The sequence below is a fragment of the Coregonus lavaretus genome (assembly GCF_964263955.1).
Source record: "Coregonus lavaretus genome assembly, chromosome: 1".
In the NCBI taxonomy this organism is placed as follows: domain Eukaryota; kingdom Metazoa; phylum Chordata; class Actinopteri; order Salmoniformes; family Salmonidae; genus Coregonus; species Coregonus lavaretus.
Window position 1 is genome coordinate 94,912,458 of NC_139988.1, and position 21,929 is coordinate 94,934,386.

Consider the following 21,929-nt stretch of genomic DNA (forward strand, 5'->3'; position numbering starts at 1 on the left):
ATACTGTTGGCCTTGCAGTGGGTGGAGCTGATGGCCATACTGTTGGCCTTGCAGTGGGTGGAGCTGATGGCCATCCTGTTGGCCTTGCAGTGGGTGGAGCTGATGGCCATCCTGTTGGCCTTGCAGTGGGTGGAGCTGATGGCCATACTGTTGGCCTTGCAGTGGGTGGAGGAAGTTAAGTCAGACAGAGTAGTTATTTGCTCTGAATCATGTGCAGTGTTAATGAGTCTCCATTCCTTTAGCTCACGTAGCAGACAAGAGGTGTTACAAACCCATGGCAGGATTAGACAGATTTGGTATACAGATAAGATTTACTTGGGTCCCAGCCCATGTGGGGGTGGAGGGGAACGAGGCTGTTGATGTACTGGCTAAACAAGCACTTAGTAGTGGGGATGTTGATGTTGTAGTTTCAATGAGCAAGGCAGAGGGAAAACTACTGATATGGACAGTGATGGTGCAGAGATGGCAGGAGCAGTGGAATAGAGATACTAAGGGAAGGCATTTATTTCAAGTACAGAGGAAAGTCAGGGAGGGGAGGACGGCAGGAAGGGACAGAAGAGAGGAGGCTATTTTTACAAGATTATGGGTGGGACACAGCCAGTTGAATAAGACCTTAAATGTGATAGGAAAGCATAAAACAGGAAAGTGTGATTATGTAATTTGTAAGTCGCTCTGGATAAGAGCATATGCTAAATGACGTAAATGTAAATGTATTGCCAGGAAACAGAGACCGTGGAGCATGTATTGCTACAGTGTGGGCAGTATCAGAGGGAAAGAGAGATGATGAGATCTAGTGTGAGGGAGAAGGGGATACAGGAAATTAGTTTAAAGACTATATTGAGTAGAACGTCATTAGATATAGTTTCAAATATTTTGTTATATTTTTTAAGAGCAACGGGGCTGGCAGGTAGGATTTAGTTTCTCCCTGTATCTGGCCCACACTCCAGTACAGTAGGTGGCGGTAATGCGCCATAACGTTGGATGCCGATAAACCCCATTGAAGAGGAAGAAGAGGTCTGACACAGTAAACATTACGTCTCGAGGGCCGAGAAGGGTATTGATCCACCGTCTAGCTTCCAAGGTAACGTCGGTTAGCAATCTAACGTTAGCAAATATATTTTTTTTTGTGTAAACCCAGAGTGACACCTTTCATTAATACACGAATATCTTACTAACCTTTGCAAGTTGGTGATTGCAATTGTTTAATAGATGTGGGTCGTTAGCTGCCAAGTTTGATAGCTAGCTAGCATATCACCTTTTGGATAGCTGACTTGCTAACTAGCTAATAGATGACGTTAGCTAACCACCAAGCAGCTAACGTTAATTTACAAATGGCCAACGTTGGATATCTGCAAAACGTTAGCTAACATCCAAAGTTGTTTTTTTGTTTTGGTCACGTTCAATGTTGTCTACTAACGTTATCCCAACTAACGTTAGATAAATTAGCTAGCTAGCTGGTTTGCTAAACTAGCTGGCTGGGTAGCTAGCGTAGCTACTTTGCTAAACTAGCTAACGCAATCTGGCTTCTCTGATATGAGGACGGTGTATTGCTAGCTAGCTGCTTGCTACGATAGTTGGCTGGCTAGAGGTAGCTAAGTTAGCTAGCAATCGCATAGTTGACACCTTTTCTTACTAACGTTAGTCGTCAAAGAAACTGTGGACATTATTATTCCGAAGCTGTGTGGACATTATTTAATCCGTCAAACCTAACTGCCTGGTTTGCTACTCTAGCCAGAGGTTGGTAGCAGTAGTGATATTTGTCAGACGGCAACAGATCATTGCTAGCTAGCTACCTAGCCAAGTTAGCTAGCTACTTTGACACGTCCACAAACTTTTAATTAGCTAGAGAAACTCAGATCTTAGCTAGCAGCTAGCTGGCTAGATCATATATTTGTCTCAGGCTTGCTAGGTAAGGAACCATTAGATTCTGAAGTCAGTAGCTAGCAGTGTTTTAGCATGTGTCCTGTGGTAGGGGCCTTTCTCCATGATGTGTCATCTGGAAATAGAAGGGTGTTGCATTATTAGTCTTCTGAGGGTTTATTTATAAGAGCTATTGAAGGTCACTGGTTGAGAGAGGACCAGAGGACAGGACATGGTTGGGTCCTAAATGGCACCCTATTCCCAAATACTTCATAGAGCTCTGGTCAACAGTAGTGCTCTATATAGTGGAGAGTGACACTTGGGACGCACCCCAGGGGATATATTTTTAGGGCTGGTGATGGGGTGTTTTGGCAGTGTACCTGGTAGTTATGCACAACTAGCTAGCTCTAGAGATGGCCACGTCCTGCAGAGGAGAAGGACAGGGGTGGGGTATGTTTTTAGGACTGGGGACTTTGTTTGGCAGTGTACTTGGTAGTTATGTATACCTAGCTAGCTCTAGACAGATGGGCTAACTAGATCTACATTGAATACCTTTCCAGGCCAGACCTAGGCTAAAGCCTTTTCAGTCAGAGTTAACCTTTACTTCTTGTTATGACCAATGTACTTAGTTTTTGCATGATAGGCCTATATCTACAGAGTAGGAAAGTGGAAGTTAGATGGGTCTCCCATCCCTCCCCTCTGCCAGTCAGTTGAATCGATGCTTCTGTCTACTTTCTGATGTCTCAGTGTGCTTTCAGATGGATTGTGGGGACTCAGAGGTTGCTCTGTCTCTCTCACCCAGAGGTTGCTCTGTCTCTCTCACCCAGAGGTTGCTCTGTCTCTCTCACCCAGAGGTTGCTCTGTCTCTCTCACCCAGAGGTTGCTCTGTCTCTCTCACCCAGAGGTTGCTCTGTCTCTCTCACCCAGAGGTTGCTCTGTCTCTCTCACCCAGAGGTTGCTCTGTCTCTCTCACCCAGAGGTTGCTCTGTCTCTCTCACCCAGAGGTTGCTCTGTCTCTCTCACCCAGAGGTTGCTCTGTCTCTCTCTCTCACCCAGAGGTTGCTCTGTCTCTCTCTCTCACCCAGAGGTTGCTCTGTCTCTCTCTCTCACCCAGAGGTTGCTCTGTCTCTCTCTCTCACCCAGAGGTTGCTCTGTCTCTCTCTCTCACCCAGAGGTTGCTCTGTCTCTCTCTCTCACCCAGAGGTTGCTCTGTCTCTCTCTCTCACCCAGAGGTTGCTCTGTCTCTCTCTCTCACCCAGAGGTTGCTCTGTCTCTCTCTCTCACCCAGAGGTTGCTCTGTCTCTCCCACCCAGAGGTTGCTCTCTCTCTCTCACCCAGAGGTTGCTCTGTCTCTCTCTCTCACCCAGAGGTTGCTCTGTCTCTCTCTCTCACCCAGAGGTTGCTCTGTCTCTCTCACCCAGAGGTTGCTCTGTCTCTCTCACCCAGAGGTTGCTCTGTCTCTCTCACCCAGAGGTTGCTCTGTCTCTCTCACCCAGAGGTTGCTCTGTCTCTCTCACCCAGAGGTTGCTCTGTCTCTCTCACCCAGAGGTTGCTCTGTCTCTCTCACCCAGAGGTTGCTCTGTCTCTCTCACCCAGAGGTTGCTCTGTCTCTCTCACCCAGAGGTTGCTCTGTCTCTCTCTCTCACCCAGAGGTTGCTCTGTCTCTCTCTCTCACCCAGAGGTTGCTCTGTCTCTCTCTCTCACCCAGAGGTTGCTCTGTCTCTCTCTCTCACCCAGAGGTTGCTCTGTCTCTCTCTCTCACCCAGAGGTTGCTCTGTCTCTCTCTCTCACCCAGAGGTTGCTCTGTCTCTCTCACCCAGAGGTTGCTCTGTCTCTCCCACCCAGAGGTTGCTCTCTCTCTCTCACCCAGAGGTTGCTCTGTCTCTCTCTCTCACCCAGAGGTTGCTCTGTCTCTCTCTCTCACCCAGAGGTTGCTCTGTCTCTCTCTCTCACCCAGAGGTTGCTCTGTCTCTCTCTCTCACCCAGAGGTTGCTCTGTCTCTCTCTCTCACCCAGAGGTTGCTCTGTCTCTCTCTCTCACCCAGAGGTTGCTCTGTCTCTCTCTCTCACCCAGAGGTTGCTCTGTCTCTCTCTCTCACCCAGAGGTTGCTCTGTCTCTCTCACCCAGAGGTTGCTCTGTCTCTCTCTCTCACCCAGAGGTTGCTCTGTCTCTCTCTCTCACCCAGAGGTTGCTCTGTCTCTCTCTCTCACCCAGAGGTTGCTCTGTCTCTCTCTCTCACCCAGAGGTTGCTCTGTCTCTCTCTCTCACCCAGAGGTTGCTCTGTCTCTCTCTCTCACCCAGAGGTTGCTCTGTCTCTCTCTCTCACCCAGAGGTTGCTCTGTCTCTCTCTCTCACCCAGAGGTTGCTCTGTCTCTCTCTCTCACCCAGAGGTTGCTCTGTCTCTCTCTCTCACCCAGAGGTTGCTCTGTCTCTCTCACCCAGAGGTTGCTCTGTCTCTCCCACCCAGAGGTTGCTCTGTCTCTCTCACCCAGAGGTTGCTCTGTCTCTCTCACCCAGAGGTTGCTCTGTCTCTCTCACCCAGAGGTTGCTCTGTCTCTCCCACCCAGAGGTTGCTCTGTCTCTCTCTCTCACCCAGAGGTTGCTCTGTCTCTCTCACCCAGAGGTTGCTCTGTCTCTCTCACCCAGAGGTTGCTCTGTCTCTCTCACCCAGAGGTTGCTCTGTCTCTCTCACCCAGAGGTTGCTCTGTCTCTCTCACCCAGAGGTTGCTCTGTCTCTCTCACCCAGAGGTTGCTCTGTCTCTCTCTCTCACCCAGAGGTTGCTCTGTCTCTCTCTCTCACCCAGAGGTTGCTCTGTCTCTCTCTCTCACCCAGAGGTTGCTCTCTCTCTCACCCAGAGGTTGCTCTGTCTCTCTCACCCAGAGGTTGCTCTGTCTCTCTCACCCAGAGGTTGCTCTGTCTCTCTCACCCAGAGGTTGCTCTGTCTCTCTCACCCAGAGGTTGCTCTGTCTCTCTCACCCAGAGGTTGCTCTGGCTCTCTCACCCAGTGAGTAGTGAGGACATCCACAGATTGGCTATCAAATTCCCTGGAAGGCTATGTCTCCTACACCCACTCACTCTCCATTATCCCATACTGCCATTGCCAGTTAGCTAATTTTAGCTAAAAGTTTAGCATCACCATTTAACACAACATAGCTAGCTAGCTACTCCACCGACTCTCCACAGCTAATAGGCATCTGCTTCATTCAAAAACGAATCCGTTGTGATTTAATTATAATGTTGCTAGTTAACTAGTTGTGGCCATCCTGGTTAGTATCAACAAGGGCTTACTACAAATTCTAGCTTGCTAGCAGCAACATTACCGCTGCTTGCTAGTTAGTTTACATTAGCTTCAACAGGCACAAGCCAAACAAGCTACTGCCACCTTGTGGCCTGGAGTATTTAAACAAGGCAAACGCGTAATGAAACACGTCTTGACTTCTTGGCGTAATGAAACACGTCTTGACTTCTTGGCGTAATGAAACACGTCTTGACTTCTTGGCGTAATGAAACACGTCTTGACTTGTTGGCGTAATGAAACGCACGTCTTGACTTGTTGGCGTAATGAAACGCACGTCTTGACCAGGCTCAATCTGAACTACAGTCTGCCTTCATTGTATTACACATACTTTTAGATGTGTGTGAATTGTTAGATACTTCTGCACTGTTGGAGCTAGGAACACAAGCATTTTGCTACACCCGCAATAACATCTGCTAAATATGTGTATGTGACCAAAAAAATTTGAATTGATTTCAATGTGAATTTCAGAAATGTCATTCCTCTGCTGGAGGTTTAAAACACAAAAGGGGACATATTTGCATATATTATGGTCTTGTGAAGGCTGGCTGAATTCTGGCAAAGGGATTGTTCTTTTATCTCAGCATGTCTACAGATTTTCCCTTCTCCCTGTTTTTGTTTGTTTGGAAATGTTGACACTGGAGACTTATCTGAAGTAACTGTGTAACCAAGCATTTATAGCGCTAAGTAATGCATTGTCATTAATTTGAATCTTGGTTATCCTCCCATAATGTGAAGTTATGGATCACTAGATTGATTTATTACAAGATTAAGGGTATACTGCGCAATAATGGATGCCTTATATGGAATACGGTACAACTAAAGAAGTCTGTGTTGAAAACATGCCCACGTCATGGGAGATACAGTGCCGCTTGAATTTTTCCACATTTTGTTACGTTCCAGCCTTATTCTAAAATGGATAAAATAAAATCCTCAGCAATCTACACACATAATGATGAAGTGAAAACTGGTTTTTAGAAATGTTTGCAAATTTATTAAAAAAAACTAAACAGAAATACCTTATTTACATAAGTATTCAGACCCTTTGCTATGAGACTCGAAATTGAGCTCAGGTGCATCCTGTTTCCATTGATCATCCTTGATGTTTCTAAAACTTGATAGGAGTCCACCTGTGGTAAATTCAATTGATTGGACATAATTTGGAAGGTACACACCTGTCTATATAAGGTCCCACAGTTAACAGTGCATGTCAGAGCAAAAACCAAGCCATGAGGTCGAAGGAATTGTCCGTAGAGCTCCGAGACAGGATTGTGACGAGGCACAGATCTGGGGATGGGTACCAAAAATTGTCTGCAGCATTGAAGGTACCCAAGAACACAGTGGCCTCCATCATTCTTAAATGGAAGAAGTTTGGAACCACCAAGACTCTTCCTAGAGCTGGCTGCCCTGCCAAACTGAGCAATCAGGGGAGAAGGGCCTTGGTCAGGGAGGTGACCATGAACCCGATGGTCACTCTGACAGAGCTCCAGAGTTCCTCTGTGGAGATGGGAGAACCTTCCAGAAGGACAACCATCTCTGCAGCACTCCACCAATCAGGCCTTCATGGCAGAGTGGCCAGACGGAAGCCACTCCTCAGTAAAAGGCACATGACAGCCCGCTTGGAGTTTGCCAAAAGGCACCTAAAGACTCTCAGACAATGAGAAACAAGATGATCTGGTCTGATGAAACCAAGATTGAACTCTTAGCCTGAATGCCAAGCATCACGTCTGGAGGAAACCTGGCACCATCCCTACGGTGAAGCATGGTGGTGGCAGCATCATGCTGTGGGGATGTTTTTCAGCGGCAGGGACTGGGTGACTAGTCAGGATCGAGGCAAAGATGAACGGAGCAAAGTACAGAGAGATTGTTGATGAACACCTGCTCCAGAGCGCTCAGTACCTCAGACTGGGGCGAAGGTTCACCTTCCAACAGGACAACGACCCTAAGCACACAGCCAAGACAACACAGGAGTGGCTTTGGGACAAGTCTCTGAATGTCCTTGAGTTGCCCAGCCAGAGCTCGGACTTGAACCCGATCGAACATCTCTGGAGAGACCTGAAAATAGCTGTGCAGCGACGCTCCCCATCTAACCCGACAGAGCTTGAAATGATCTGCAGAGAAGAATGGGAGAAACTCCCCAAATACAGGTGTGCCAAGCTTGTAGCGTCATACCCAAGAAGACTCAAGGCTGTACTCACTGACAAAGATGCTTCAGCAAAGTATTGAGTAAAGAGTCTGAATACTTATGTAAATGTGATATTTAAGTCTTTAATTTTTAATTTTATTAAAATGTATTAACTTTGTCATTATGGGGTATTGTGTGTAGATTGAAGGGAGGAAAAAACAATGTAATACATTTTAGAATAAGGCTGTAACGTAACAAAATGTGGAAAAAGTCAAGGGGTCTTAATACTTTCCATTCAGGCAATCAAAAGTCTCTATTTTTTTCAAGAGTTTTTCAAGAGTTGTTCATTTGTTAGGCTATCGGTTCAAGGTGCAACACAATATTTATTATTGAATTGCCTTTGATCTAATTCAGTCTTATTAATCACTTACACATATTTAATAATGATCTCTTACCTAGCTTGATGACTGCGGTCATTTTTGCTGACTTTCTGTTCTAAATAGAGACTACGTATTGGATTGTGTAAAAATGCAGTAAATTAGCTTAACCTCCCGAGTGGCTAGCTGTGGCACTAGAGATCCTGGTTCGAATCCAGGCTCTGTCGTAGCCGGCCGCGACCGGGAGACCCATGGGGCGGCGCACAATTGGCCCAGCGTTGTCCAGGGTAGGGGAGGGAATGGCCAGCAGGGATGTAGCTCAGTTGGTAGAGCATGGCGTTTGCAACGCCAGGGTTGTGGGTTCAAATCAAATCAAATCAAATGTTATTGGTCACATGCGCCGAATACAACAGGTGCAGACATTACAGTGAAATGCTTACTTACAGCCCTTAACCAACAGTGCATTTATTTTTAACAAAAAAAGTAAAAATAAAACAACAACAAAAAAAGTGTTGAGAAAAAAAAGAGCAGAAGTAAAATTAAGTGACAGTAGGGAGGCTATATATACAGGGGGGTACCGTTGCAGAGTCAATGTGCGGGGGCACCGGCTAGTTGAGGTAATATGTACATGTGGGTAGAGTTAAAGTGACTATGCATAAATAATTAACAGAGTAGCAGCAGCGTAAAAAGGATGGGGTGGGGGGGCAGTGCAAATAGTCCGGGTAGCCATGATTAGCTGTTCAGGAGTCTTATGGCTTGGGGGTAGAAGCTGTTGAGAAGTCTTTTGGACCTAGACTTGGCACTCCGGTACCGCTTGCCGTGCGGTAGCAGAGAGAACAGTCTATGACTAGGGTGGCTGGAGTCTTTGACAATTTTGAGGGCCTTCCTCTGACACCGCCTGGTATAGAGGTCCTGGATGGCAGGAAGCTTGGCCCCAGTGATGTACTGGGCCGTACGCACTACCCTCTGTAGTGCCTTGCGGTCGGAGGCCAAGCAGTTGACATACCAGGCGGTGATGCAACCAGTCAGGATGCTCTCGATGGTGCAGCTGTAGAATTTTTTGAGGATCTGAGGACCCATGCCAAATCTTTTCAGTCTCCTGAGGGGGAATAGGCTTTGTCGTGCCCTCTTCACGACTGTCTTGGTGTGTTTGGACCATGATAGTTCGTTGGTGATGTGGACACCAAGGAACTTGAAGCTCTCAACCTGTTCCACTACAGCCCCGTCGATGAGAATGGGGGCGTGCTCAGTCCTCTTTTTTTTCCTGTAGTCCACAATCATCTCCTTTGTCTTGGTCACGTTGAGGGAGAGGTTGTTGTCCTGGCACCACACGGCCAGGTCTCTGACCTCCTCCCTATAGGCTGTCTCATCATTGTCGGTGATCAGGCCTACCACTGTTGTGTCATCGGCAAACTTAATGATGGTGTTGGAGTCGTGCCTGGCCATGCAGTCATGGGTGAACAGAGAGTACAGGAGGGGACTGAGCACGCACCCCTGAGGGGCCCCCGTGTTGAGGATCAGTGTGGCAGATGTGTTGTTACCTACCCTTACCACCTGGGGGCGGCCCGTCAGGAAGTCCAGGATCCAGTTGCAGAGGGAGGTGTTTAGTCCCAGGATCCTTAGCTTAGTGATGAGCTTAGAGGGCACTATGGTGTTGAATGCTGAGCTGTAGTCAATGAATAGCATTCTCAGGGTTAGGGTTAGGGGTAGGGAGGCAGGGACAGGGTTAGGGTTAGGGGTAGGGAGGCAGGGACAGGGTTAGGGTTAGGGGTAGGGAGGCAGGGACAGGGTTAGGGGTAGGGAGGCAGGGACAGGGTTAGGGGTAGGGAGGCAGGGACAGGGTTAGGGGTAGGGGGACAGGGTTAGGGGTAGGGAGGCAGGGACAGGGTTAGGGGTAGGGAGGCAGGGACAGGGTTAGGGGTAGGGAGGCAGGGACAGGGTTAGGGGTAGGGAGGCAGGGACAGGGTTAGGGTTAGGGGTAGGGAGGCAGGGACAGGGTTAGGGGTAGGGAGGCAGGGACAGGGTTAGGGGTAGGGAGGCAGGGACAGGGTTAGGGAGGCAGGGACAGGGTTAGGGGTAGGGGTAGGGAGGCAGGGACAGGGTTAGGGGTAGGGGTAGGGAGGCAGGGACAGGGTTAGGGTTAGGGGTAGGGAGGCAGGGACAGGGTTAGGGGTAGGGAGGCAGGGACAGGGTTAGGGGTAGGGAGGCAGGGACAGGGTTAGGGGTAGGGAGGCAGGGACAGGGTTAGGGGTAGGGAGGCAGGGACAGGGTTAGGGGTAGGGAGGCAGGGACAGGGTTAGGGGTAGGGAGGCAGGGACAGGGACATGGTTAGGGTTAGGGGTAGGGAGGCAGGGACAGGGTTAGGGTTATGGGTAGGGAGGCAGGGACAGGGTTAGGGGTAGGGGTAGGGAGGCAGGGACAGGGTTAGGGTTAGGGGTAGGGAGGCAGGGACAGGGTTAGGGTTATGGGTAGGGAGGCAGGGACAGGGTTAGGGGTAGGGAGGCAGGGACAGGGACATGGTTAGGGTTAGGGGTAGGGAGGCAGGGACATGGTTAGGGTTAGGGGTAGGGAGGCAGGGACATGGTTAGGGTTAGGGGTAGGGAGGCAGGGACAGGGTTAGGGGTAGGGAGGCAGGGACAGGGTTAGGGTTAGGGTTAGGGGTAGGGAGGCAGGGACAGGGTTAGGGGTAGGGAGGCAGGGACAGGGTTAGGGGTAGGGGTAGGGAGGCAGGGACAGGGTTAGGGGTAGGGAGGCAGGGACAGGGACATGGTTAGGGTTAGGGGTAGGGAGGCAGGGACAGGGTTAGGGTTATGGGTAGGGAGGCAGGGACAGGGTTAGGGGTAGGGAGGCAGGGACAGGGTTAGGGTTAGGGGTAGGGAGGCCATCGTACAGGGAAGTAAAGGGGAAATGTGGGTTTAGAGGTCCAACCAGTGACCACCTCCTAGCAGAGGCCCAACCAGTGACCACCTCCTAGTAGAGGCCCAACCAGTGACCACCTCCTAGTAGAGGCCCAACCAGTGACCACCTCCTAGCAGAGGCCCAACCAGTGACCACCTCCTAGTAGAGGCCCAACCAGTGACCACCTCCTAGTAGAGGCCCAACCAGTGACCACCTCCTAGTAGAGGCCCAACCAGTGACCACCTCCTAGTAGAGGCCCAACCAGTGACCACCTCCTAGTAGAGGCCCAACCAGTGACCACCTCCTAGTAGAGGCCCAACCAGTGACCACCTCCTAGTAGAGGCCCAACCAGTGACCACCTCCTAGCAGAGGCCCAACCAGTGACCACCTCCTAGCAGGGATAACACAGGGGCCTGAGGAGCTGTCAACAACAGAACAGAGATGAACCCCAGAGAACAGTCTTCATACCTCCTTCTCAGTCTTCTTTATCTCCACTCAGAGCTAATGATTTTTCAACATACTCACACCTACAATGGTGCTTTACTTGCAATGGCTGCGATATGGCTATTTGACCTTCCTTAGTTGAATGCATTGACTGTAAATCGTTCTGGATTAGAGGGTGATGGTGTAGGGACGGCTGTAACATCTAACCTCTCTCTCTCTGTCTTCCCCCAGCTCTGGGTAGGTAATGTCTGTTTGAGGGTGGATGGTGTGCCAGCAGAACACAGGGTGATGGTGTAGCACTGGGTGACAGGCTGCCAGGGAGCGGAGTTGAGCGGTGAAGTGCTAGCTGAGTGGAGCGGCAGGGCGTGGGATGTTGCGCTGGACGACCCACCTGGACGGAGGGCCGCGGAGGGTAAACCATGCTGCTGTCTCCGTGGGACACAAGGTGTTCTCCTTCGGAGGGTACTGCTCTGGAGAGGACTACGAGACGCTGAGACAGATAGACGTACATGTCTTCAACACAGGTAGGTTACTGTTATAGACAAAAACAGTCCATCTTTATATAGACCTCGATTATTAATGATATGACTATCTAGGCTTAGCTACATTAGTTATAGGTATGTCCCATGCATGCTCGTCTTTCCCTAAATTACCTTCAGTTTTCTCAACTTCAAATGGCAAGTCCTTTGATATTGTAGGCTAACCACTTTCATCTTAAGATCTGTCATTTTACCATTTGATGTCATGGTGACATGATCTGTCTATCATTATAAAATGGTGTAGTTCTTCAGATGAGTGTGGAATAAATGAAGTCAATCTGGAAGAGCAGAGCCTGAGCTGCCGTAGGGGCAGAGCCTGAGCTGCCGTAGGGGCAGAGCCTGAGCTGCCGTAGGGGCAGAGCCTGAGCTGCCGTAGGGGCAGAGCCTGAGCTGCCGTAGGGGCAGAGCCTGAGCTGCCGTAGGGGCAGAGCCTGAGCTGCCGTAGGGGCAGAGCCTGAGCTGCCTGTCGTAGGGGCAGAGCCTGAGCTGCCTGTCGTAGGGGCAGAGCCTGAGCTGCCTGTCGTAGGGGCAGAGCCTGAGCTGCCTGTCGTAGGGGCAGAGCCTGAGCTGCCTGTCGTAGGGGCAGAGCCTGAGCTGCCTGTCGTAGGGGCGGAGCCTGAGCTGCCTGTCGTAGGGGCGGAGCCTGAGCTGCCTGTCGTAGGGGCGGAGCCTGAGCTGCCTGTCGTAGGGGCGGAGCCTGAGCTGCCTGTCGTAGGGGCGGAGCCTGAGCTGCCGTAGGGGCGGAGCCTGAGCTGCCGTAGGGGCGGAGCCTGAGCTGCCGTAGGGGCGGGGCCTGAGCTGCCGTAGGGGCGGAGCCTGAGCTGCCGTAGGGGCGGAGCCTGAGCTGCCGTAGGGGCAGTAGCGTATACAACAGTGTCATCTGCATACAGATGAAAGTTAGTTTTGTATAGATGGACCAATGCTGTTAATATGAATAGTGAAAAGAACAGGACCAAGAATAGAACCCTGTGGGACTCCTTGTGTTATGTCTAGAAATCCTGATTTAACGCCATCAGTAAATACACACTGTGTTCTGTCTTTTAAATCATTCTCAGCTACAAGCAGCCAGATCTAAGCCAATCACAGAGAGTTGCTGAAAAGTAAGGTGTGATCCACAGTGTCGAATGCCTTGGACAGGTCAATGAAGAGGGCAGCACAGTGTTTCTTCGTATCTAAACCATTTACGACATTTAAAACCATAGAAGTAGCAGAGATGGTACTGTGACCTGGTCTGAACCCTGACTGTTTTACATTCAGAAAAGATGTAGCAGTTAAAAGGGATCTAAGCAGTGTATTAATCAATGATTCCAGGATTTTTGCTAGGCAAGAGAGTTTGGAAATGGGACGATAATTATTATCACTCGGGTCGCCACCTTTATGTAAAGGAAGTACATGGGCCGCCTTCCAAACTCTAGGGATAGTACTCCATATAATTGTCAAGTTAAAAATGTGTTAATGCTTCCGCAATCAACAGAGCAGAAAGCTGTAATAAGAAGGGATCAAGCATATCAGCCCCAGCAGATGTTTTTACATCAATCATAAGTAGTGGTTCCAATACATCAGAAGGAGACAGTTGCTCCAGAGATTACAAGGATTCACTGGGGGTCGTCAGGTCCTCTATCAAGTCGACTAGCGGAAGGAGAGAGACGAGCAGTTTACTGACTGACCCGGGTCTATTAAATCAAACAAAAAACCGGCGGACATAAAATGTTGATTAAAAGCATGACCTATCTCATTTTTTCCAATAATGATGTCAGAGTTCAGTATAACTTGCTTGGGTAGGGAAGGAGAGGAATTTCCACGCTTTAGCGCCTTAACTGTTTTCCAATTTAGATGGATCACCAGCAGAGTCAGTGATAGAACTTAGGAAGTAGCTTGATTTAGCCTTTTTTACTAAGGACGTGCATTTATTCCTCAGTTGCCTGAAAAGCTGCCAGTCCACAACAGCATCAGTTAGTGTAGCTTTGGCCCAGGCATGAGTTCTTGTTCTAAAGACATCTGAAAGTTCTGTGGAAAACCAGGGATTTGATCTGTTTTTTAGTCTATAGCGTTTAAAAGGAGCATGTTTATCTGCCAGTGATATAAAAATAGATGAGAAATGCTCAAGCGCTAATTCAGGCTCAGGTTGATGGAGGAAGGAAGTTCAGAAAAGTACAAGTCATGGGGAGAAACGTTATTAAAATCTATCTTCCTAATAATACAGGGATCAGAATGATGCTGTCTAGTATCTCTAATACAGGCTGTAGGACAATGATCACTGAGGTCACTAGCAAACACCAAAAGACATGTACTTATGGGGGTTATTTGTGATAATTTAAATCTAATACCGTATTGGTCCGAATATAAGACGACCCTGATTATAAGACGACCCCCCGTTTTTCAACACAAACATTTAGAAAAACAGATTTGCAGACTAGATTTGCCGAACAAAGAACTTCATTTTATTTTAAAATAACAATATTAAAAACACAGTGAATTAAACACAAAGGCAAACTATGTACAGTATGATTCAAAATTAATATCAAGCAATAATAAAGCAACATTTTTAAATAACAGAGAAAATACAGGCCACACATTTAACTAAACTTAACAAAAATTCGCCAAACTTCTCCTCCGATGTCTCTCTATCCCTCACACACGTCCTCTGCCCCGCTGTGTTCGCTCTCGCTGTCATCGCTCCCCAGCTGCTCCGCTTCCACCGGCTCCTCCCAAAGCACGTCGTCCTCGCTGCCGTCCAATGCATTTGAGATGCAACATTTTTTAAAGCCATCGATGATGCTCTGTGAGGGAATAGCATCCACTACAAGCCCCGACTCCATCCAGCCCTTCTCCTGGGCGCGCACAATAATGCCAGCTGGCATTGGGTCCTTTGGCACAGTCTTACGCTTAAGAATGACATACGGGGGGAGTTTGCTGCCACCAGCGAGACATGTCAACATGACAGTGACGCGGCTCTTCTCGTTGCCCGTTGATTTCACCAACACAGACTTTTCTCCCTTTCTATTGACAGTCACCGATGTTGGCATGTCGAAATAAACGGGTGTCTGATCAGCATTGCCGATCTGATCCAGCGGGTAGGAGTGCTTCTTCCTCAGGTTGATAACAAAGCGCTGAAACGAAAGCAGCTTCTCTCCGAAGTCTGACGGCAGGCGTTGGGCCAAACTCGTTCTCCGTCTAAGTGACAGTCCATTACGCCGCATCATCCTACGACACCAGCCGAGGCTGGCTTTAAATCCAGTGATGTTGAGCTCTCTGGCGATTTCCAGGGCCTTAACCTGGATGACAGCTCTGGTAATGGGCATTCCCTCACTTCTTTTTTCCCTGACATATTCAAAAACCCTCCGGTCAACCTCAATGAAACGACCACTTTGAGGACCACGGAAGGATTTTCGCTGACTGTTAGCATCTTTTAGACGTTGTTTTTCTGCTCGCCATCTTCTTACATTACACTCAGTGACCCCGAATGTCTTGGCAGCTTGGCAGTTGTTAGATGACTCTGCCTTATTGACAACCATTATTTTGAAATTGGCATCATAGCTCCTCCGCTGTTGTTTATTGACCTGGCCCACTTTTGAGCCACTTGTCTCTAAATGGTCAGCCTGTCTTTCCATCTTTAAACACCGGTAACGGGCTGGTTGTTAAGGACGCCTCTTCCCTCCGTCCGGAACGAATTTTTGGCGCCATCTGTGCCCGCGAATGTGTATTGACATTTAAAGGGAGCGCCGAAGAAGAGAAACTGCGCTCTGAATACTAGACCCCGAATATAAGACGACCCGACTTTTTTGGACCTATTTCGAGGGGAAAAAAGGCCGTCTTATATTCGGACCAATACGGTAATGAGGATCTATCTAGATGTTTCACATTTAACCGGGTGGGTTTTGTGATTAGCTGGGTTAGATTAAGATCAAGACAAATGTTCTTAAAGTGATCTGAGATAGGTGTCAGCCAGTCCAGGTTGAAGTCACCTAAGACCACCAGTTCAGATGATAGAAAAGGGTTTGAATGCTCAGCTATGATACTAGTCGTATCAACTAAAGCAGCAGGAGGCCTATACACTCCAGCAACAAATACATGCACGTTTTGGCTCATGGTCACATCTAATACCAGGATTTCACATTTCTGGGGTATAAGAACACAAAGTGGATACCACATACATCACCACCCCTCCACCTTTTCTCTGCCTGTCACATCTTAACATGTTGTAATTAGCAATGTCAATGTCCTTATCCATGTAATACTAGTGTCTCTGTAGTAATACTAGTGTCTCTCTGTAGTAATACTAGTGTCTGTAGTAATACTAGTGTCTCTCTGTAGTAATACTAGTGTCTCTCTGTAGTAATACTAGTGTCTCTCTGTAGTAATACTAGTGTCTCTCTGTAGTAATACTAGTGTCTCTCTGTAGTAATACTAGTGTCTCTGTGTAGTAATACTAGTGTCTCTGTAGTAATACTAGTGTATCTCTGTCATGAGAATTTCTATCTCTAATTCAACCTAAGCTTGAATCATTACCAGGGGTTGTAAGGCTCTGGTTTTAATCATAAATGATTCAAGGTCCACAACCAGCAAGAATGATCTGTATGTTTATTCATGGAGAGCTCTGGCGCCCAAAACCCATACCCTCCTGTTTTATACTCCTTTACACACAAAGGCACTTTGCTCCACCCACCTTTAGGAGGCTTTTTTTAACCCGTTTTCTCAGTCCCCTTCACCCTGGAATGTTTAGTCCCGCCCCCCTCTGTTAGTGGGTTGACACTACATTATAACTCTTAACACCGTTCACACATTTATACTGAATTTGGGGTGAAATCCTTTAGTCATTATTCTTAAAATACTAATTAATCTAACAATCTGTAGTAATAATAGTGTCTCTGTAGTAATACTAGTGTCTCTCTGTAGTAATACTGTCTCTCTGTCCTCTGTAGTAATACTAGTGTGTCTCTGTAGTAATACTAGTGTCTCTCTGTAGTAATACTAGTGTCTCTCTGTAGTAATACTAGTGTCTCTCTGTAGTAATACTAGTGTCTCTGTTGTAATACTAGTGTCTCTCTGTCCTCTGTAGTAATACTAGTGTCTCTCTGTAGTAATACTAGTGTCTCTCTGTAGTAATACTAGTGTCTCTATGTCCTCTGTAGTAATACTAGTGTCTCTCTGTAGTAATACTAGTGTCTCTGTAGTAATACTAGTGTCTCTGTAGTAATACTAGTGTCTCTGTAGTAATACTAGTGTCTCTCTGTAGTAATACTAGTGTCTCTCTGTAGTAATACTAGTGTCTCTCTGTAGTAATACTAGTGTCTCTCTGTAGTAATACTAGTGTCTCTCTGTAGTAATACTAGTGTCTCTATGTCCTCTTTAGTAATGCTAGTGTCTCTCTGTAGTAATACTAGTGTCTCTCTGTAGTAATACTAGTGTCTCTCTGTAGTAATACTAGTGTCTCTCTGTAGTAATACTAGTGTCTCTCTGTAGTAATACTAGTGTCTCTCTGTAGTAAAACTAGTGTCTCTATGTCCTCTGTAGTAATACTAGTGTCTCTGTAGTAATACTAGTGTCTCTGTAGTAATACTAGTGTCTCTGTAGTAATACTAGTGTCTCTGTAGTAATACTAGTGTCTCTCTGTAGTAATACTAGTGTCTCTCTGTAGTAATACTAGTGTCTCTCTGTAGTAATACTAGTGTCTCTCTGTAGTAATACTAGTGTCTCTCTGTAGTAATACTAGTGTCTCTATGTCCTCTGTAGTAATACTAGTGTCTCTCGGTCCTCTTTAGTAATGCTAGTGTCTCTATGTCTTCTGTAGTAATACTAGTGTCTATGTTATCTGTTGTAATACTAGTGTCTATGTCCTCTGTAGTAATACTAGTGTCTCTCTGTCCTCTGTAGTAATACTAGTGTCTCTCTGTCCTCTGTAGTAATACTAGTGTCTCTATGTCCTCTGTAGTAATACTAGTGTCTCTATGTCCTCTGTAGTAATACTAGTGTCTCTGTCCTCTGTAGTAATACTAGTGTCTCTCTGTCCTCTGTAGTAGTACTAGTGTCCCTCTGTCCTCTGTAGTAATACTAGTGTCTCTATGTCCTCTGTAGTAATACTAGTGTCTCTGTAGTAATACTAGTGTCTCTCTGTAGTAATACTAGTGTCTCTCTGTAGTAATACTATTATCTCTCTGTAGTAATACTAGTATCTCTCTGTAGTAATACTAGTGTCTCTGTAGTAATACTAGTGTCTCTGTAGTAATACTAGTGTCTCTGTAGTAATACTAGTGTCTCTCTGTAGTAATACTAGTGTCTCTCTATAGTAATACTAGTGTCTCTCTGTAGTAATACTAGTGTCTCTGTAGTAATACTAGTGTCTCTGTGGAAATACTAGTGTCTCTCTGTAGTAATACTAGTGTCTCTGTAGTAATACTAGTGTCTCTCTATAGTAATACTAGTGTCTCTCTGTAGTAATACTAGTGTCTCTCTGTAGTAATACTAGTGTCTCTGTGGAAATACTAGTGTCTCTCTGTAGTAATACTAGTGTCTCTGTAGTAATACTAGTGTCTCTGTAGTAATACTAGTGTCTCTGTAGTAATACTAGTGTCTCAGTAGTAATACTAGTGTCTCTGTGGAAATACTAGTGTCTCTCTGTAGTAATACTAGTGTCTCTGTAGTAATACTAGTGTCTCTGTAGTAATACTAGTGTCTCTCTGTAGTAATACTAGTGTCTCTGTAGTAATACTATTGTCTCTCTGTGGAAATACTAGTGTCTATGTCCACTGTCGCAATACTAGTATCTCTCTGTAGTAATACTAGTATCTCTCTGTAGTAATACTAGTGTCTCTCTGTAGTAATACTAGTGTCTCTCTGTAGTAATACTAGTTTCTCTGTAGTAATACTAGTATCTCTCTGTAGTAATACTAGTATCTCTCTGTAGTAATACTAGTGTCACTCTGTAGTAATACTAGTATCTCTCTGTAGTAATACTAGTGTCTCTGTAGTAATTCTAGTGTCTCTGTCCTCTGTAGTAATACTAGTATCTCTTTGTAGTAATACTAGTGTCTCTCTGTAGTAATACTATTGTCTCTCTGTAGTAATACTAGTGTCTCTGTAGTAATACTAGTATCTCTCTGTAGAAATACTAGTATCTCTTTGTATAAATACTAGTGTCTCTATGTCCACTGTAGTAATACTTGTCTCTCTGTAGTAATAGACACTAATATGTCGTCTTTAGTAATACTAGTGTCTCTCTGTAGTAATACTAGTGTCTCTCTGTAGTAATACTAGTGTCTCTCTGTAGTAATACGAGTGTCTCTGTAGTAATACGAGTGTCTCTGTAGTAATACTAGTGTCTCTCTGTAGTAATACTAGTGTCTCTATAGTAATACTAGTGTCTCTCTGTGGAAATACTAGTGTCTCTCTGTAGTAATACTAGTGTCTCTCTGTGGAAATACTAGTGTCTCTCTGTAGTAATACTAGTGTCTCTCTGTAGTAATACTAGTGTCTCTCTGTAGTAATAATAGTGTCTCTCTGTAGTAATACTAGTGTCTCTCTGTAGTAATACTAGTGTCTCTCTGTAGAAATACTAGTGTCTCTCTGTAGTAATACTAGTGTCTCTGTAGTAATACTAGTGTCTCTGTAGTAATACTAGTATCTCTCTGTAGAAATACTAGTGTCTCTCTGTGGAAATACTAGTGTCTCTCTGTAGTTCTTCTAGTGTCTCTGTAGTAATACTATTGTCTCTCTGTAGAAATACTAGTGTCTCTCTGTGGAAATACTAGTGTCTCTCTTTAGTTCTTCTAGTGTCTCTGTAGTAATACTAGTGTCTCTCTGTAGTAATACTAGTGTCTCTCTGTAGTAATAATAGTGTCTCTCTGTAGTAATAATAGTGTCTCTGTAGTAATACTAGTGTATCTGTAGTAATACTAGTGTCTCTGTAGTAATACTAGTGTCTCTGTAGTAATACTAGTGTCTCTCTGTAGTAATACTAGTGTCTCTATCCACTGTAGCAATATGTGTCTCTTTGTAGTAATACTAGTGTTTCTATGTCCTCTGTAGTAATACTAGTGTCTCTCTGTAGTAATACTAGTGTATCTGTAGTAATACTATTGTCTCTCTGTAGTAATACTAGTGTCTCTGTAGTAATACTAGTATCTCTCTGTAGAAATACTAGTATCTCTCTGTAGAAATACTAGTGTCTCTATTTCCTCTGCATAAATACGATTGTCTCTCTGTAGAAATACCAGTGTCTCTCTGTAGAAATGTCTTTCTCTCTGTCGTAATATGACTGTCTCTCTCTCTCTGTGGTAATCAAATCAAATAAAATTCTGTTTGCCATATGCGCCGAATACAACAGCTGTATTTCACATTACCGTGAAATGCTTACTTACAGCCCTTAACCAACAATGCATTTATTTCTTAATAAAAAAGTAAAATAAAACAACAACAAAAAAGTGTTGAGAAAAAAAGAGCAGAAGTAAAATAAAATAACAATAGGGAGGCTATATATACAGGGGGGTACCGGTGCAGAGTCAATGTGCGGGGGCACCGGCTAGTTGAGGTAATATGTACATGTGGGTAGAGTTAAATTGACTATGCATAAATAATTAACAGAGTACCAGCAGCGTAAAAAGATGGGGTGGGGGTGGTGGGGCAGTGCAAATAGTCTGGGTAGCCATGATTAGCTGTTTAGGAGTCTTATGGCTTGGGGTAGAAGCTGTTGAGAAGCCTTTTGGACCTAGACTTGGCGCTCCGGTACCGCTTGCCGTGCGGTAGCAGAGAGAATAGTCTATGACTAGGGTGGCTGGAGTCTTTGACAATTTCTAGGGCCTTCCTCTGACACCGCCTGGTATAGAGTTCCTGGATGGCAGGAAGCTTGGCCCCAGTGATGTACTGGGCGTACGCACTACCCTCTGTAGTGCCTTGCGGTCGGAGGCTGAGCAGTTGCCATACCAGGTGGTGATGTAACCAGTCAGGATGCTCTCGATGGTGCAGCTGTTTAACTTTTTGAGGATCTGAGGACCCATGCCAAATATGTTCAGTCTCCTGAGGGGGAATAGGCTTTGTTGTGCCCTCTTCACGACTGTCTTGGTGTGTTTGGACCATGATAGTTTGTTGGTGATGTGGACACCAAGGAACTTGAAGCTCTCAACCTGTTTCACTACGACTGTGTCTCTCTCTCTCTGTCGTAATACGACTGTCTCGCTCTCTCTATCGTAATACGACTGTCTCTCTCTCTCTGTCGTAATACGACTGTCTCTCTCTCTCTGTCGTAATACGACTGTCTCTCTCTCTCTGTCGTAATACGACTGTCTCTCTCTCTCTGTCGTAATACGACTGTCTCTCTCTCTCTGTCGTAATACGACTGTCTCTCTCTCTCTGTCGTAATACGACTGTCTCTCTCTCTCTGTCGTAATACGACTGTCTCTCTCTCTCTATCGTAATACGACTGTCTCTCTCTCTCTGTCGTAATACGACTGTCTCTCTCTCTCTGTCGTAATACGACTGTCTCTCTCTCTCTCTGTCGTAATACGACTGTTTCTCTCTCTCTGTCGTAATACGACTGTCTCTCTCTCTCTGTTGTAATACGACTGTCTCTGTCTGTGTCCTCTCTCTCACTAGTTTCTCTTCGGTGGATGAAGTTGCCCCCAGTGAGGACAGGTGGTAGGGAGCATGCCAGGGAGGTTCCCTATATGCGCTATGGTCACACAGCTGTGCTGCTGGAAGATACCATCTACATCTGGGGGGGTCGTAACGACACTGAGGGGGCCTGCAACGTCCTCTATGCCTTCCACGTCAGTAAGTACACCTAATGGTTTGGTGTATGTCAGTTTGTTTTAGAAGTGGAGATACACTCATTGTTGGATTGATGAAAGGAGAACTAGCTCCAACACCTGCCTGGTTAGATGTTTCCTCTTTGTGGATCCACAGCTGCAGCCTCTAGAACAGTGTCTTTATGTTAACACGTCTTTATGTTAACACGTCTTTAGGTTAACACGTCTTTATGTTAACACGTCTTTAAGTTAACACGTCTTTATGTTAACACGTCTTTAGGTTAACATGTCTTTAGGTTAACACGTCTTTAGGTTAACACGTCTTTATGTTAACACGTCTTTAGGTTAACACGTCTTTAGGTTAACACGTCTTTAGGTTAACACGTCTTTAAGTTAACACGTCTTTATGTTAACACGTCTTTAGGTTAACACGTCTTTAGGTTAACACGTCTTTAGGTTAACACGTCTTTAGGTTAACACGTCTTTATGTTAACACGTCTTTAGGTTAACACGTCTTTATGTTAACACGTCTTTATGTTAACACGTCTTTATGTTAACACGTCTTTATGTTAACACGTCTTTAGGTTAACACGTCTTTATGTTAACACGTCTTTAAGTTAACACGTCTTTATGTTAACACGTCTTTAGGT

At 46.0% G+C, this 21,929-nt stretch overlaps 1 protein-coding gene across 1 annotated transcript in view; it reads left to right on the forward strand.

The window, feature by feature from the left end:
* The first annotated feature begins 1,018 nt into the window (after nt 1-1,018).
* LOC311112730 (kelch domain-containing protein 3-like) overlaps nt 1,019-21,929 on the forward strand; it is a 124,671-nt gene continuing 103,760 nt past the window's right edge. The window contains exons 1-3 of the mRNA XM_084155858.1: nt 1,019-1,081; nt 11,232-11,524; nt 21,128-21,304. Coding sequence (XP_084011984.1) covers nt 11,371-11,524; nt 21,128-21,304 — 331 coding nt within the window. The 5' untranslated portion in view covers nt 1,019-1,081; nt 11,232-11,370. The remainder of the gene's footprint in view (nt 1,082-11,231; nt 11,525-21,127; nt 21,305-21,929) is intronic.